The 14,590-nt window shown below is 40.2% G+C and overlaps 1 protein-coding gene across 2 annotated transcripts in view; it reads left to right on the forward strand.

Moving 5' to 3' along the window:
- The first annotated feature begins 435 nt into the window (after positions 1 to 435).
- Positions 436 to 14,590, forward strand: part of LOC141080600 (acetylserotonin O-methyltransferase-like) — a 109,091-nt gene continuing 94,936 nt past the window's right edge. Inside the window, exon 1 of one of the 2 annotated variants that reach the window (XM_073565936.1) lies at positions 436 to 589. In XM_073565936.1, coding sequence (XP_073422037.1) covers positions 518 to 589 — 72 coding nt within the window. In that variant the 5' untranslated portion in view covers positions 436 to 517. The remainder of the gene's footprint in view (positions 590 to 14,590) is intronic. The other variant, XM_073565935.1, reaches the window with a different exon arrangement.

Raw genomic sequence — 14,590 nt, forward strand, 5'->3', positions numbered from 1 at the left:
CAGTGTCCTGAGTATGTAAAAGCCATGTGCACAAGTTCCAAGGTTTAACCCTTTCACTTCCTCCCTAAACTCATCGTTTTCTCAGTCAGATATATCTCCTTGTGATAGAGTCCCTTGTATGGAGCCAGACACGTTTTCCCTATAGTAAAAACAGTTTACATCAGGAAAAAAAAAGCTTGATCTGTCGTAAGCAAAATGAAAAAGATAATGAGGTAAATTATTTGTAAAACAACTGCTTCAAAAAATTGCCACAAAACCAGCACATCTGAAAACAGCCGTATGTAGTGAGTAATGCTTAGCACACAGTTATAATTCAACTGCAAATTAATTTGAGTAAAAGTAAAGAAGTAATTTGTATTTTCCATATCCTGAAGGTTCGTATGGCTCTAAGTGCCTCATAAGTAGGTCAGATGAGAAAGCAATTGTCTGAGCCCTGCTAAGTCCTCTGGAGTAACACCTCTCAGTTGGAAGGCAGCTTATAAAAGCAGACTGAGCTGTTGCACATCATCACACCAACATGTGCTCCTCTGAAGAACTCGAATACCCTCAGAAACTTCTTGACTATGCCCATGGCTTTTTAGTCTCAAAGGTAAGACTTCAGTTGTATTTGTACGGATATTCAACGGAATTAAAGATTTGTCTGTGGAAACTTTAACTTTAGAAGTTTTTACATACTCCGTCTTAGAGTAAATGCAGAATGCACAAGAAAGAAATGCATAGTAAATCAATACATGATAACATAATGTATGATAAATAATACATTCAGGGTACAATAATGTAAATAAATTTATGCTCAAAAAGGCAAAAGTGTTTTAGGAGTGATACCTCTATTGGCTAACCAGAAAAAATATGTTTGCAAATTTTCAGAGTTCAGAGGTTTCTTCATCAGATAACTTTATAAATGAATTACTCAGACATATAACTTACAAATATATTTCTTCAGATTAGCCAATAAAGGCATCATTCTTAGGCTAAGGTCTTCCTAGTGTAAAAAAAAAAATGGACGAGTGTTATCAGTCATTTTGACTGATAGCATTTTTTCGCACATGTCCCAATTTTTTTTTATTTCCTCCGAAAGGGTCCATCCAAGGAAAAGATCGCACCATGCACAAGTTGCATCTGATTAATAGATCGCACTCAGCCATTCATGTCTGTGCAGATGGCATCTGAGTGTGGTTCAATTTTCATGCACAGACTAAATGGAGACGGTGGAAACATTTTCCACATCTGAGAAAATCGGATCAAACTCAGATTTTCTAGAGTGAAAGACACTGTGACGCCTTAGAATGCTTTTATCTTTTTTGGGCATAAAAGTATTTACATAAATATTTCTTGCTAACTTGGTACCCTGACAAAATTTTTTTATTGTACATCAGGGTATAATAATAATAATCTATATTTTGCACAATATATGGATTATACCAGTATTTATAACGAATAATGGAAATGTGATATTAACACCCAGCTCACAGCCTTTATCAGGGTTAGACTTTCATATTAGTTCACATGTGTAAATAACAAAACGTGCTGAACATCAGAATTGTTGTAAGGGTATGAAGATAGTCAGTCATGGCAAAATAGCAGAGGGGTTGTAGTTTTCTATTTTATTTATTTTAATTTTGAAAAATTTAAAAATCAGCCTGGTACTAGTCTTAAGGTTTGTTCACACAGTACGTTTTTTTTCTGTGGAGTATTTTACAGGACCAGCAAAGTGAATAAAACTTCTGAAATCTCATGCACCTGAGGCTTATTTTTTCTTTGTGGATTTAAACTATCAGGCTGTGTTCACACGTAGCGTTTTTTTCGTGGTTTTGCCAAATAAACCGCGTCAAAAACGCTTAAAAGAAGCTTACCATTCATTTAAATGAATTCCGCAATTTTTGTGCAGATGTATGCGTTTTTTACCGCAAAAAAAAGCTTTGCGGCAAAAAACGTATCATGCTCATTAATTCACGGAAAATTCCACATTTTTAGCTATTTTCTATGGGTCTGGAACCACGCGGAAATAAACCACAAAAAACGCACGTTTTTTGTGCAAAAAAGCGCACAAAAAATGCGCAGAAAACGTGTGAAAAAAACGTGCATTTTCTGGGAAGGATTCAGGATTTTATGCAGAAATTTTCTGCATACGTGTGCACATAGCCTCAAAGTAGTTTTATTTTTTTATTTTTAAATCAGCAGCATGTCAATTCTTTCAGCATTTCTACTGGGTTTTTCATGCCTTCAAATGAACAGTAAAAAGCACAAGCAGAAACGCACGGATTTTACAAAGTGTTTTTCTTATATTTATAAACTAGGTCTATTTGTTACCCAGTATACAATGAAGTGAAAGCCATAGATATTTTATTGAAAAATATTTTTAAAAAACTCAGCAAAAGGTGATGAAAGGAGAGACACAGGTTCTAATACTATATGCATAGAAAATACATGCTCTCTGTATTGTTGTGGTTGGAAGTTGCTCTTTGTAGCGGATGAAAGATTATAATTGCCAATTGCTGACACTAATGTTTTTTCTTCGTTAAATATTAAAGTAAAATATTCACTCACCAAATAAACCACTTGTGCAATACTGTGAGTCAGAGCCGTTTCGCCCAGCCTTCAGAGGACATGTCAGGTCAGAGGGACAAAGCTCCAATTCACAGTATTACACAACTGGTTTATTTGGCGAGTGAATATTTTGCTTCTAACTTTTACAATTCGACTATTAGTGTATACATGTTCTTTCTATGGGAAGTACCGTTATTCTGTTGGGGTTTTGCTATACTACTATACAGGTGCATCTCACAAAATTAGAATATCATCAAAAAGTTAATTTAATTCAGTTCTTCAATACAAAAAGTGAAATTCATATATTATACAGTCATTACAAACAAGCCCAAAGTCAGTTCAGCCGTCTACCAAGAAATTTTAGAGCACTTCATGCTTCCCTCTGCTGACAAGCTTTTTGGAGATGGAAATTTAAAGGGAATCTGTCATCAATAACACCCTCAATAAAGGAGTGGTTCTGCAGGTGGGGACCACTGACCACAGCTCAGTACCAATGCTTTCTGCCTGATGTTTTGGTCACTTTTTAATGTTGAATGTGCTTTCACACTCCTTTATTGAGGGTGTCTTGATAATTGCCAATAATTTCCATCTGTTGTCTATTCCATTTGCACAACAGCATGTGAAACTGACTGTCAATCAGTGTTGCTTCCTAATTGGACAGTTTGATTTTACAGAAGTTTGATTTACTTGGAGTTATATTCTGTTGTTTAAGTGTTCCCTTTATTTTTTTGAGCAGTGTACATTTCAGTAGGCCAACATTTCGGATTTTAAAATCATTTTTTCAAGCAGATGTTTTAAAGTATTTTAATTTACTGAGATAATGACTTCTGGGTTTTCATTGGCTGTAAGCCATAATCATCAACATTAACAGAAATAAACACTTGAAACATGCCCCTGGCTGCTGCTTTACATTCCTTGGACACAGGCTAAGCGCTGCTATGCTGCACCCCTGGTGCCCCCTCCTATAGCGCTGGTTCATTTACATGTGATCAGTGTGGGACCACTGGACACAGCTCACAAGCTGAATACTCCACAGTATCCACCTGGGACTCTAAGTGCAGTATCCAACATGCCACCAATCTAGTTATAGCCGCAACATTCCCACATTTAAGGCATCACTGGCTTGCCTGTTAATATACAGGGCCAGTTTGGGGCAGTAAACCTAGTACTCAATATGCTGTCAGCCTATCAACTGCCATATTAGTCCCACATACGAGGCTTTGCATGTACCGCTTTTTCTCTACAGTGCCTCTTCGCCTTCTTGAGCCGGCTCCCAGGAGACGTCTTCTTTACCTTAATACATCTGGTCACATATTTAGTACCACGAGTTGCATACCCATTACACCATACCCTACAGAATATGGGTTTTCCCATACAGCTTTTTTTTAGCTAAATCAACCATGAGAAACCTATTCTGATGAAGGTCTGTTGTTTGACCGAAAACGTTCAAAGGAATGTGTTGAATTGGATGTGATAACAATAAAGGAACTGCGAAATTGCCTTTGTTTTTTGAGTGCCAAGTTTGTGATATTTTGTACAGTTGGTTGGTTACCCGACTTGTGCACCTCCCTCTCGCTCATTGAGTGCCGTGTCTTTTTTGTAATTAGGTGAACTGTCCATTCATTACAATTTCCCTAGGATGAATTTTAGTCCACGTTCAGTATTTGGTCAGTATTTTACCTCAGTATTTGTAAGCCAAAAAATGGAGTGGGTGAAAAATACAGAAGTGGTGACGTGTTTCTATTCTACTTTTCCTCGGTTTGTCCCACTCCTAGTTTCGGATTACACATACTGAGGTAAAAAACTCACCAAATACTGAACGTGTGCATGTGGTCTTAGATGGATACTTGTAAGAGATATTTTGAAGATAAAATTACATGAGAATTATTTGATTTACCCCATCACTATAACCGTAAGGGCACAGACAGACGGATGTATTTCTTGTGCGATGATGGCATCTCAATGTGTGGACTGGCCCAGCACCTCTCCTGACCTGAGTGTGACAGCGTGATGTATTTCTATGCAGCTGTCACACTCAGGTCTGGAGAGCCAACAGTCAGTCTGAGTATTCCAATTTGATCCTCACACAAGAAATACGGCCGTCTGCCTGCTCTCAAAAACGAAACATTAGTCTCAACACTACGCAAATGCAACTTACATTACAGTGTGATGTCAATGGCGCAGATAATGCCACGCAGTGGGCAGCATCGAAGACTCACTCTTGGACCCGGAGAAAGTGAGTACAGCACAGTTTGTTACTCCAGCTGGGGACATTAATTTGCTGAAAGGGAACAACCCCTTTAAGCAATAACTTGTAGTTTCTAGAACATCAGTCGTAACTGTAACCGAAAATCTGAGATTTGCACAGTTGTGGTCATATGCTGACTAGAGTCTCAGCCACTTTGCTCATTAGCAAATCGAATTGTGGTCCCATGCCAACAAGAGTCTCAACTAGTGATAAGTGAACGTGCTCGGATAAGGTGTTACCTGAGTATGCTAGGGTGTGTCCGAGTATCTTCGGCTTGCTAAAATAATATATTCGAGTCCCTGCATGTATCGTGGCTGATAGACAGCATCAAAACCTCCAGGGATTGCCTAACAAAGGCGCAATCCCCTCGTGTTTGACTGTCTAACAGCTACAAATCATGCAGCCGAGGGGAATCAAACATATTATTTGAGCATGTCCAAGTTACTCGGATAACACATGGTACACAAAACTCATTCAGATGTAACTGACAGAAATAATACACCTGGATACCCATGTTGGATAGAGAAAAGGCCATGACCTGCAGATTATCTGCGGTTTTGCCTGCGGTTTGGTCCTGCGGATTCACCATCTCCACAATGGTGGAGATAGGAACCCGCTGCGGATTCCGCAGAAAGAATTGACATGTCAATTCTTTCTGCGGTTTCAAAACCGCAGCAAATCCGCGCAGATTTTTCCGCAATGTCAGCACAGCGGGGTTTTTTTACCATTCATTTGAATGGTACTGTACACCGCAGCTAAAGCTGCTGCGTGTCCGCAGCGGCCAAAACCGCTGCAGAAAAGCAGCGGAATCCGCAGCGTGTGCACATACCCTAAATAACCATAAAGGAATAAATAACCACCATTATCATGACCAAATCCACCTAGCCCGGCTGGGTGATTTTCCCCATTAATAAACATCATGACAATAAAGTAAAGTTGAAAAAAAAGGGAGGGTGTGTGGGTGTCACTATGAAACTGTGAACAGTGTCATATGTGAGGGTCACTGTGTGCCCCCCCAGGATATGCCCAGAAGCATATTGAGGCCGTTGGAGGGCATTGCAGTCACAGGCATAGCTGTGATTGCAATGCAATGTAAAAGTAATTGTTGGTCTTGGGCAAGCTATTTGTCCAAGGCAGATTTAAGAAAACCTGCTCCTTGGTAGCACAAAACCCATACGGGAAGAATTCACCAGAACACCAATGTTGGATAGAGAAAAGGCCATGATGTTTATTAAGAGTAATGTATTTAATCTTTAATAAATAACCATAAATGAATAAATAACCACCATTATATCATAATCATAACCATAAGACCAAATCCACCCAGCCAGGCTTGGCGATTTTCCACATGCCACATCTCAGAAATGTGGCCCCCCCCAAAAAAAAAACAAAAAAGCCAATTCTATATCATTGTCTGAAAATCTAGGTTAACAATATCAAGACCAATGTCCGATAAGTGGACACAGTCCCTTCTATATTGTCCTGGTGTTAAACCCTCCAGGTCGAGATGCTTAAATGAAGAACCTAATGAATGCATGAATTTTGACATTGCTTTATTAATACTCTTCCTTATTCGATCCATGAACAAAAGACTTGGATTAGACAAGATCAATCTGGGGGATGATATTAGAGAAAACAAAATAACTGGAATGAAAGCGACATTTCAACAATGAGAAGTCTTTCATTAATGCCAATAAATCTAAAGTGCCTGCTTTACCTAAAGCCCCCGTTACACACTGCGATATCGCTAGCAATATTGCTGTAAAGTCACCGATTTTGTGACGTTGCAGCGATGTTGCTAGCGATATCGCTATGTCTGATACTTGCCTCCGACCGGCTCCCCCGCTGATTATCGCTGATCGCGCGAGAAGCTCCTGGACCATTCCTCGTCGGTCACTTCCTGCTGGGCTTCCTGCTGTGATGACGAGCGACGCGTGGAGCCGGGCGGGAGGACGCAGGATCGCCCCGTCTGACAGGTAAGTAGCGATCCCCGTCCCCAGCGATGTCGCTGGTGAGATCTGCCTGAGTGGCAGCTCACTAGCGACCACCTAGCGATGCACCAGCGATCCTGACCGTGTCATATTGCTAGTCGGGATCGCTGGTGCATTGCTAGGTGTAACGGTACCCTAAATCATTACCACCTAGATGAACTATAACAAGGTCAGGTACCGGCCAAATAACCGATAATTTCTCCATTTCTTCTAACAGGTTAGACCATCTCATTCCCCTCATACTGTGCCACCAGACTTGCAATTTAGCTGGATTAAATGATAAATTTTCGTTGTAGTTTCTAATGTTGGCTCTCTTCTGAGCCCAGTATATGAAAGAATGTCCTAAGATCCACGCAATCCAAGGACCTGAAATATGAATTTAAAAAGCATTAGTGAAACATTGTATCCTGTCTAACATACAGTTTAAATCGTTTAGAATCCCTTCTGCCAATCTTCATTATCTTACTGTGACACAAACCGATCCAAGCTGCTTCTGTTGCTGTGCAGATTCTAAAAGAGTGTGAAGAGATTTTAAAATCAGATTTACCAAGCGTAGACAAACATTTTTTGAGAATAAAACTGAACTGATATTTTGTAGCAGGTTCACCATTTAAATGAAGAAAAAGAGGGCCTTTCATAACTAGTCTAACCTGTAACCATTCCTTTAAATTATTCACCGGACAAATTCTAGAACCAGAAATTGCAATAAGCCTAGTTGAATATCCTTTACCTAATCGGTCAGTTTTTGACTGCCTTATGAATATTAGAATATGAGAATTATAGAGAAAAAAGCTGAAAGAGAAGCGCAGATAGAGATTTATCCGATAGATAAAACATAGCAAATAATCAGATTGCACTCACCATATATATCTTTAGGTTAGCATATGCAAACTCATCAGAGTGGACAGCTGCTGCAGCTCCACTGGTCAAGCTGGTGACCACAAATGTAGTGTTGTATTGTAAAAAATCTGATTAAAAAAATTCAGAGATGATGATGGTTTATTCACTCTCAACGTGTTTCAAAGCCCTTGGACTTCGTCCTTAGGAGATGATCTATCATTTAAGGGCTTTGTTTGCATCGGATTTTTTACAGCAGCGCAGGTATTATCCACAAATCTTCTCCAAGATAACAACATGAGAATTATGTAATTCTATATCATGGATAAATCCGAAGGTTTTGACTTACTAAAAGACATTAATTCACCCACTCTAGAAGCTGCAAAAATGCTAATACAAAAGCCGCTCTAAAAAGTAATGTTTCATAATGAGTAATGCATATATTGGCTAATGATAGCCATAAATCATTTAAGAGATCAATGGAGATTGGACGCCTGTCATCAGCTTTGAAAGAGCAACGCCTGAGCCCCTTTAATAACTGTTTAACTGGGAAAATGCTATAAGGAGGATTCTCACTTAAAAAGAAAGATATCCCCGCTAATGCTTTAGATATGGCTGAATATGAGAAACCTTTATCTCTTAACAATTGTGCAAAATGTAAAGCAGACTGCACTAGTTTTGAAATAATCAAAACCGTTTCTTTTACAGAAATTGGTCCATTGCCACCATGCAGCGGAATAATCAGCCTATTTTCTATTTGAAATTGACTTTTCGATGTAATACGGGATTATTCCCTTAATAGATCCCAAAGATGATTTGGGCAAGCTATCCCTTCTGCTTCTGTGACTAATTGATGAAAAGCTGATCACTGATGGCGAGAAAGGGCAGAAACAATTGCATTAATTACATTAAGTCTACTTTTTCTAAATTCTGCTTCAAGCAATATAGCACTAAATGCCGTAAAATTTTTAGAAGCCCAGTTATTTTTTTTTTTACGTTAACATATTAATTGCTAACACTACACCTTGGTTTGTGGAAAAAGCAAAATTTCTTTATTCACGAGACAAGAACCCCAAATGACCAAAGCTACTAAAATGGAAAATAACTCAAGCACAATAGTATTCCTAACCACTCAGGATAGAATAAAAAAATTCAGGCCATTGACCTGTTGACGACCTCCAATACGCCTTTAAGGCCTCATACCCATTGGCGATTAAAAAAACGGTCCGATTTCTGGACTGTAAAAAAGGGAGGAGTGTTATGCGAGTGTCATGCGATTTCTATGTGATTTTTAGGCCTCATACTCACTGGCGATTAAATCGGATGATTGCAATCCGATTTTTAATCAGATTGCAATCTGACCCATGTTAGTGAATGGGTGACATCTCACTTGCGATTTTTTTCTCAGCCAAAATCGGTGTGAGAAAAAAACGCAGCATGCTGCGATTTGCAGCGATTTTTGACAATAGAAGTCAATGGGTGCGATTAATAAAACGGACCAAAAACGAACCATCCGTTTTACATCCGTTTTTAACGGATACATCACCATTCTGTGGTATAGAACACTGTAAATGCTCCTGTAAATGACTGTAGAAAAAGAGTGGCTGGGAAAAAAAAAACGGATGGGAAAATAAAAAAATTGCATAGAAATCGCATGACACTGGCATAACACTCCACCCTTTTTTCCAGTCCAGAACTCAGACCGTTTTTTTAATCGCCAATGGGTATGAGGCCTTAATCTTTCCATCCGTTTTCTATCCGTTTTCCTTCCGTTTTCCATCCGTTTGCAATCCGTTTTTTTTTCCCAGCAACTATTTTTCTTCAGTCATTTACAGGACCATTTACAGTGTTCTATGCCACAGAATGGTAATGTATCCGTTTAAAATGGATGGAAAACGGATGGTCCGTTTTTGTTCCGTTTTTTTAATCGCACCCATTAACTTGTATTGGCAAAAATCGCTGCAAATTGCAGAATGCTGCGATTTTTTTCTCAGACCAGTTTTGGATGAGAAAAAAAATCACAAGTGAGATGTCTCCCATTCACTAACATTGGTCAGAGTGCAATCCGATTTAAAAACTGATTGCAATCGTCCGATTTTATCGCCAGTGAGTATGAGCACTGGCAGTTAAGGGTACTTAAACCACAGCGCCGATAATTAACGGCACTGAGGAAAAAGTGTATAGTGCCCCCCAGAGTCGGAATTTATCTGGGGTCTCTGCTGCCGAGAACATGATTTGGGTCAGTTTTTACCGACCACAGGGTTGCGATCGCCATTATTAACATTCTAAATATGACCGCAAAAAAAGTCCGATTTGCCATTTAATTTCTCTCTCCTCTGATGTGATTGCACATCAGAGGAGAGAGAAATAGGGTCCTTGATCCCCTGGTACCTCCCGATGTCCCTTGGTGCTCCTGCTTACCCCTTACATGCGCCAGCATCTTCTTCTGGCAGCAATAGGAGATTTTTCATATTGGTTCATTTTGATCACTGTGAAAGACCCTATCACAGCGATCAAAATAAAAAAATAGTAGATCAACCCCCCTTTATTACCTCCTTAGTTTGGGAAAAATAGTAAAATAAAAAAAGTATTTATTTCAATTTTCCCATTAGGGTTAGAGTTGGGCTAAAGTGATTTGGGCGCTCCTTCCCTTCCGAGCTCTGCCATGCTCCCAAACAGTGGTTTCCCCGACATACTGTATTGGGCATCAGCGTACTCAGAACAAATTGCACAACAACTTTTGGGGTCCAATTTCTCTGGATACCCTAGGGAAAATAAAAAATTGCAGGCTAAAAGATCATTTTTGTGGTAAAAAAATGTTTATTTTCACAGCTCTACATTATAAACTTTAGTGAAACAATTGTGGGTTCAAAGTGCTCACCACACATCTAGATAAGTCCCTTGGTTGGTCTCGTTTCCAAAATGATGTCACTTGTTGGGGGGTTTCCAGTGTTTAGGCATATCAGTGGCTCTCCAAACACAACATGGTGTCAGAATTCCAGCCAATTCTACATTGAAAAAATCAAATGGCACTCCTTCCCTTCTGAGCTCTGCCATGCGCCCATATAGTGGTTTACCCATAAGTGGGGTATCTGCGTAATCAGGACAAAATGCACAACAACTTTGGGGGTCTAATTTCTCCTGTTACCCTTGTGAAAATAAAAATTTTGGAGCGACATCTAGATAAGTTCCTCGGGGGTTCTAGTTTCCAAAATGGTGTCACTTGTGGAGGGTTTCCAGTATTTAGGTACATCAGTGGTTCTCCAAATGTGACATGGCATCAAATCAAATTTCAAGCCAATTCTGCATTGAAAAAGTCAAATGGCGCTTCTTCCCTTCCAAGCTCTGCCGTGCTCCCAAACAGTGGTTTACCCCCACATATGGGGTATCAGCGTATTCAGGAGAAATTGCACAACAAATTGTCATGATCTCAGTGCGGGTTTGACTCGCACACGTGGGGTTAATGTCTGGAACCAGTACTGATGACTTACATTTCTGGGGTTAAAGGTTGTGATCCCGGTGCAGGCTTACCTGCACACATGGGGCTGTGATTGTGGCCTCTCCCTGGTTCTGGGAGAGGCTTCTTATAGCCTCAAGATGCTCCCATCCCCATCAGTTGTACTTTCACCCTTGGCATTGTGTGGTGACCCCTGAGTGTGTTTGTGCTGTGTTCTGGTTGCTTGATTCTCTGTGTATGACTCGGTCTGTTCTCTGGATATTGCTTTGTATTCTGCTTGGTAGCTTCTATGTCTGTTTGGTTTTGACTTCTGCTTGGCCCTGACTATCCATTCTGTCTCATCCCTGGTGCTTTACTGATATCTCTGTGAATGACCTCTGTTTTGCCTGACTCTGAGTATTTCTGTATAGTGTCCTGCCATCTCTGAAAGCAGGATGCTAAGCCCCTCCCCCTTGCAGTCACATGACCGTAGGTCCTGTGACTGCTTGCTAAACATCAGCGTCCACAGGTCCTGTGTAGCTGTACTTTCTGGCTGTACCTGACCCCGGGCCCCCCTACAGTGCGGGTGAGTCCCTGCTCAGCGGAGGCTGCAGGCATGCGCTGACAGGATCCTGACAAATTTTGTGGTTGGTTTTCTCTTTTTACATTTGTGAAAATAAACTTGTTCTGAAGAAAAAAGTTTGAAAAAAGTTATGTTAATTTTTTCCTTCCACATTGCTTCAGTTCCTGTGAAGCACATAAAGGGTTAATTTTCTGTTATGTACAGCCTTTATTGACTTCAAATGTGGTGTGGTCCCTAAAAAAAATGGTTTTGTAAATTTTGTTGTAAAAATAAGAAATCGCTGGTCAACTCTTAACCCTTATAACTTCCTAACGAAAAAAAAATTGTTTCTAAAATTGTGCTGATGTAATGTAGACATGTGGAAAATGTTATTTATTAACTATTTTGTGTGACATATCTCTCTGATTTAAGGGCATAAAAATTAAAAGTTTGAAAATTGTGAAATTTTAAATTTTTTTTCAATATATCTATTTTTTTCATAAATAAACGCAAGTCATATAAAAAAAAAAATACCCACTAACATGAAGTACCATATGGCGCGAAAAAAAATCTCAGAATCAGTGGGATCAGTTATAGCGTTCCAGAATTATAACCTCAAAGTGACAGTGGTCAGAATTGTAAAAATTGGCCTGGCCATTAAGCTGCAAATTGGCTCTATTACTAAGGGGTTAACAAAACGTTAGCTAAAAAAAAACTTTTCAAAAGAACTATAAGCTTTTATAGATTATCGTAAGGAAGACTACACTCCATCTTCTGGGAGGCGATGACTATACCTAAAAATTCTAATCTATGACAAGGAAAAAACATTTTCTCTTTTGCTATAGGGACTCCAAAATACTCAGTTATAGCTAGAAATTTATTCAGTAGTTTTAAACATTCGACAGATTCTGCTGGCCCAATAAAGAAGAAATCATCTAAATGTAGGGAACTACCTAAACCAACTTCATAATCGACTACCCATTAAATAATTGAAGAAAAGGTTTCAAAATAATGACATGAAAGGGAGAATCCCATAGGCAAACACATGTCAAAATAAAATTCACCTTCAAAGAAAAAACCTAAAGAGTTAAAACCTGACGAGTAACAGTCTAAAAGCTGATTTTATATCTGATTTTGCTTACAGAGAAATTTACCCTGGGACCTAAGTAGATCAATTGCCATATCAAAAGAAGAATACTTAACCGAAGCAACTGATTTATCAATTTCATCATTTAATGATGTTCTCTGGGGTAGGACAAGTGATGAATTAGTCTAAATGATCCAGGAACTTTTTTAGGAACTAGGCCTAATGGGGACTCTCTAAAATTCACAAACGGAGGAGATGTAAAAGGGCCAGCAAACCTGTTGGCTAATAATTTCTTCTCAATTTTTTTTTGTTTATCTGTATCTTTAAATGCTTCCAAAGATTTTAAATTTTTGGCCCAATGGCAACCTATCCCTTTAAATGACGGAGCAAAAAAAAAAAACATTTGAAAAAAAAACCTTCAATAATTAATTGGCTGCTCCATTTGTCTGGGAACAGATCGTTTTTTTGCGGATTCGCCAAATTTTTTGCATCCGCCGACATGCCTGGATGGACCATGCAACGTTTTTTTTACTGCAGGATCCACATTTTACAGTGCGCATGTCCGGAGGAAGGAAGTCAGCCGGAAATTTAACCCTGAAATCCTTTCTGGCGGATGGAAAAAAATTCTCTCTCTCTCCCCCCCCCCCCCCCCCCCCGGGCTGCGGTTCCTTTAAAATTCTTCATTCAACGGATCCGTCAAAAAATCGGTCCGGTGCCATCCATTCACATCAGTTACCAACGGATCCGCTTTCCTCCATTTTGGCGGATTTTAGCTGACACAAAAAAACTGAAGTGTGAAACAGGCCTAAGCCACATAGATTGAGAAAGACTGAATCCAGTTGTTAAAAGACCTGGGAGTGCCTTGTTCATTTTCCTCCCTGTCAATTTTATCATCTCTTTTATTAAATCTATGAGGATGCTCTTTAACTCCAGGCAAAAGTGTAATATTCACCTCTCCAAATGCTTTCTTTGGTAGAGGTACTCAAATGATAAACAAGTGGTGCATACTAATGCCACTTTTAAATGTGACTCTGGCACCCTGAAGTTAGGGAGACAGTCATTTTTCCTACAATTATGCATACTACTATAGTCTCCACTACCTAAAATCTCATATATGGCATTTTTTATTAAGTATTTAAAATCTATGGGTTGAGAAACAGACAGGGGCATAGTGACAATCTCACTCATCCTAGAACTGTCCAAGCCCTGTTCAGCAGCTTCAGCGTTACCGGCGTTCAAGTCCCCACTAAAGGGGGTTTTACACATAGCGATATCGCTAGCACGTCACCGATTTTGTGACGTTATAGCGATATTGCTATTTGTGATACTTGCCTCTGACTGGCTCCCCCGCTGCTCACACGAGAATGTCCGGCTCCATTTCTCGTCAGGCGCTTCCTGCTGGCTCCGATGAGCAACGCGTGGAGGCAGGCGAGAGGACGTCAGGATCGCTGTGTGTGAAAGGTGAGTATCGTGCGCTGCGTCGATGCTGCATCGCTGTGAGGTCTGCCTGTTTGGCAGCTCACTAGCAATCCACCAGCTATCCTGACCGGGTCGGATCGCTGGTCGGATCGCTAAACGTAAACGGCACTTAAGGGGCGAACCTGCCCCTCTGATGCTTGAGATTGCAGGTCACATTCATCCTCAGACCCCAGTTTCCTGTGTAACCAGGAGACTGGTGCAACTGAGATGCTTGCTTGCAGACTTCTCAGCGTCGCTGGAACAGTTGATCAGTGTGCTGTCCCTGGGCCGCTGTTGCGCTTGCACGGCAGCGACAGCTATGTGAGCTTGGAGGAGTGCCAGACGTTGTGTCATGGGCGGACATACCGCCGGTTCGACCGGTGCAGTGCACCGGGGCCCAGAGGGCCCCTGCAGGGCAGCTGAT

The sequence above is a fragment of the Dendrobates tinctorius genome, unplaced genomic scaffold (genome assembly GCF_039654945.1).
Source record: "Dendrobates tinctorius isolate UK_male_01 unplaced genomic scaffold, ASM3965494v1 ptg000016l, whole genome shotgun sequence".
Taxonomy (NCBI): domain Eukaryota; kingdom Metazoa; phylum Chordata; class Amphibia; order Anura; family Dendrobatidae; genus Dendrobates; species Dendrobates tinctorius.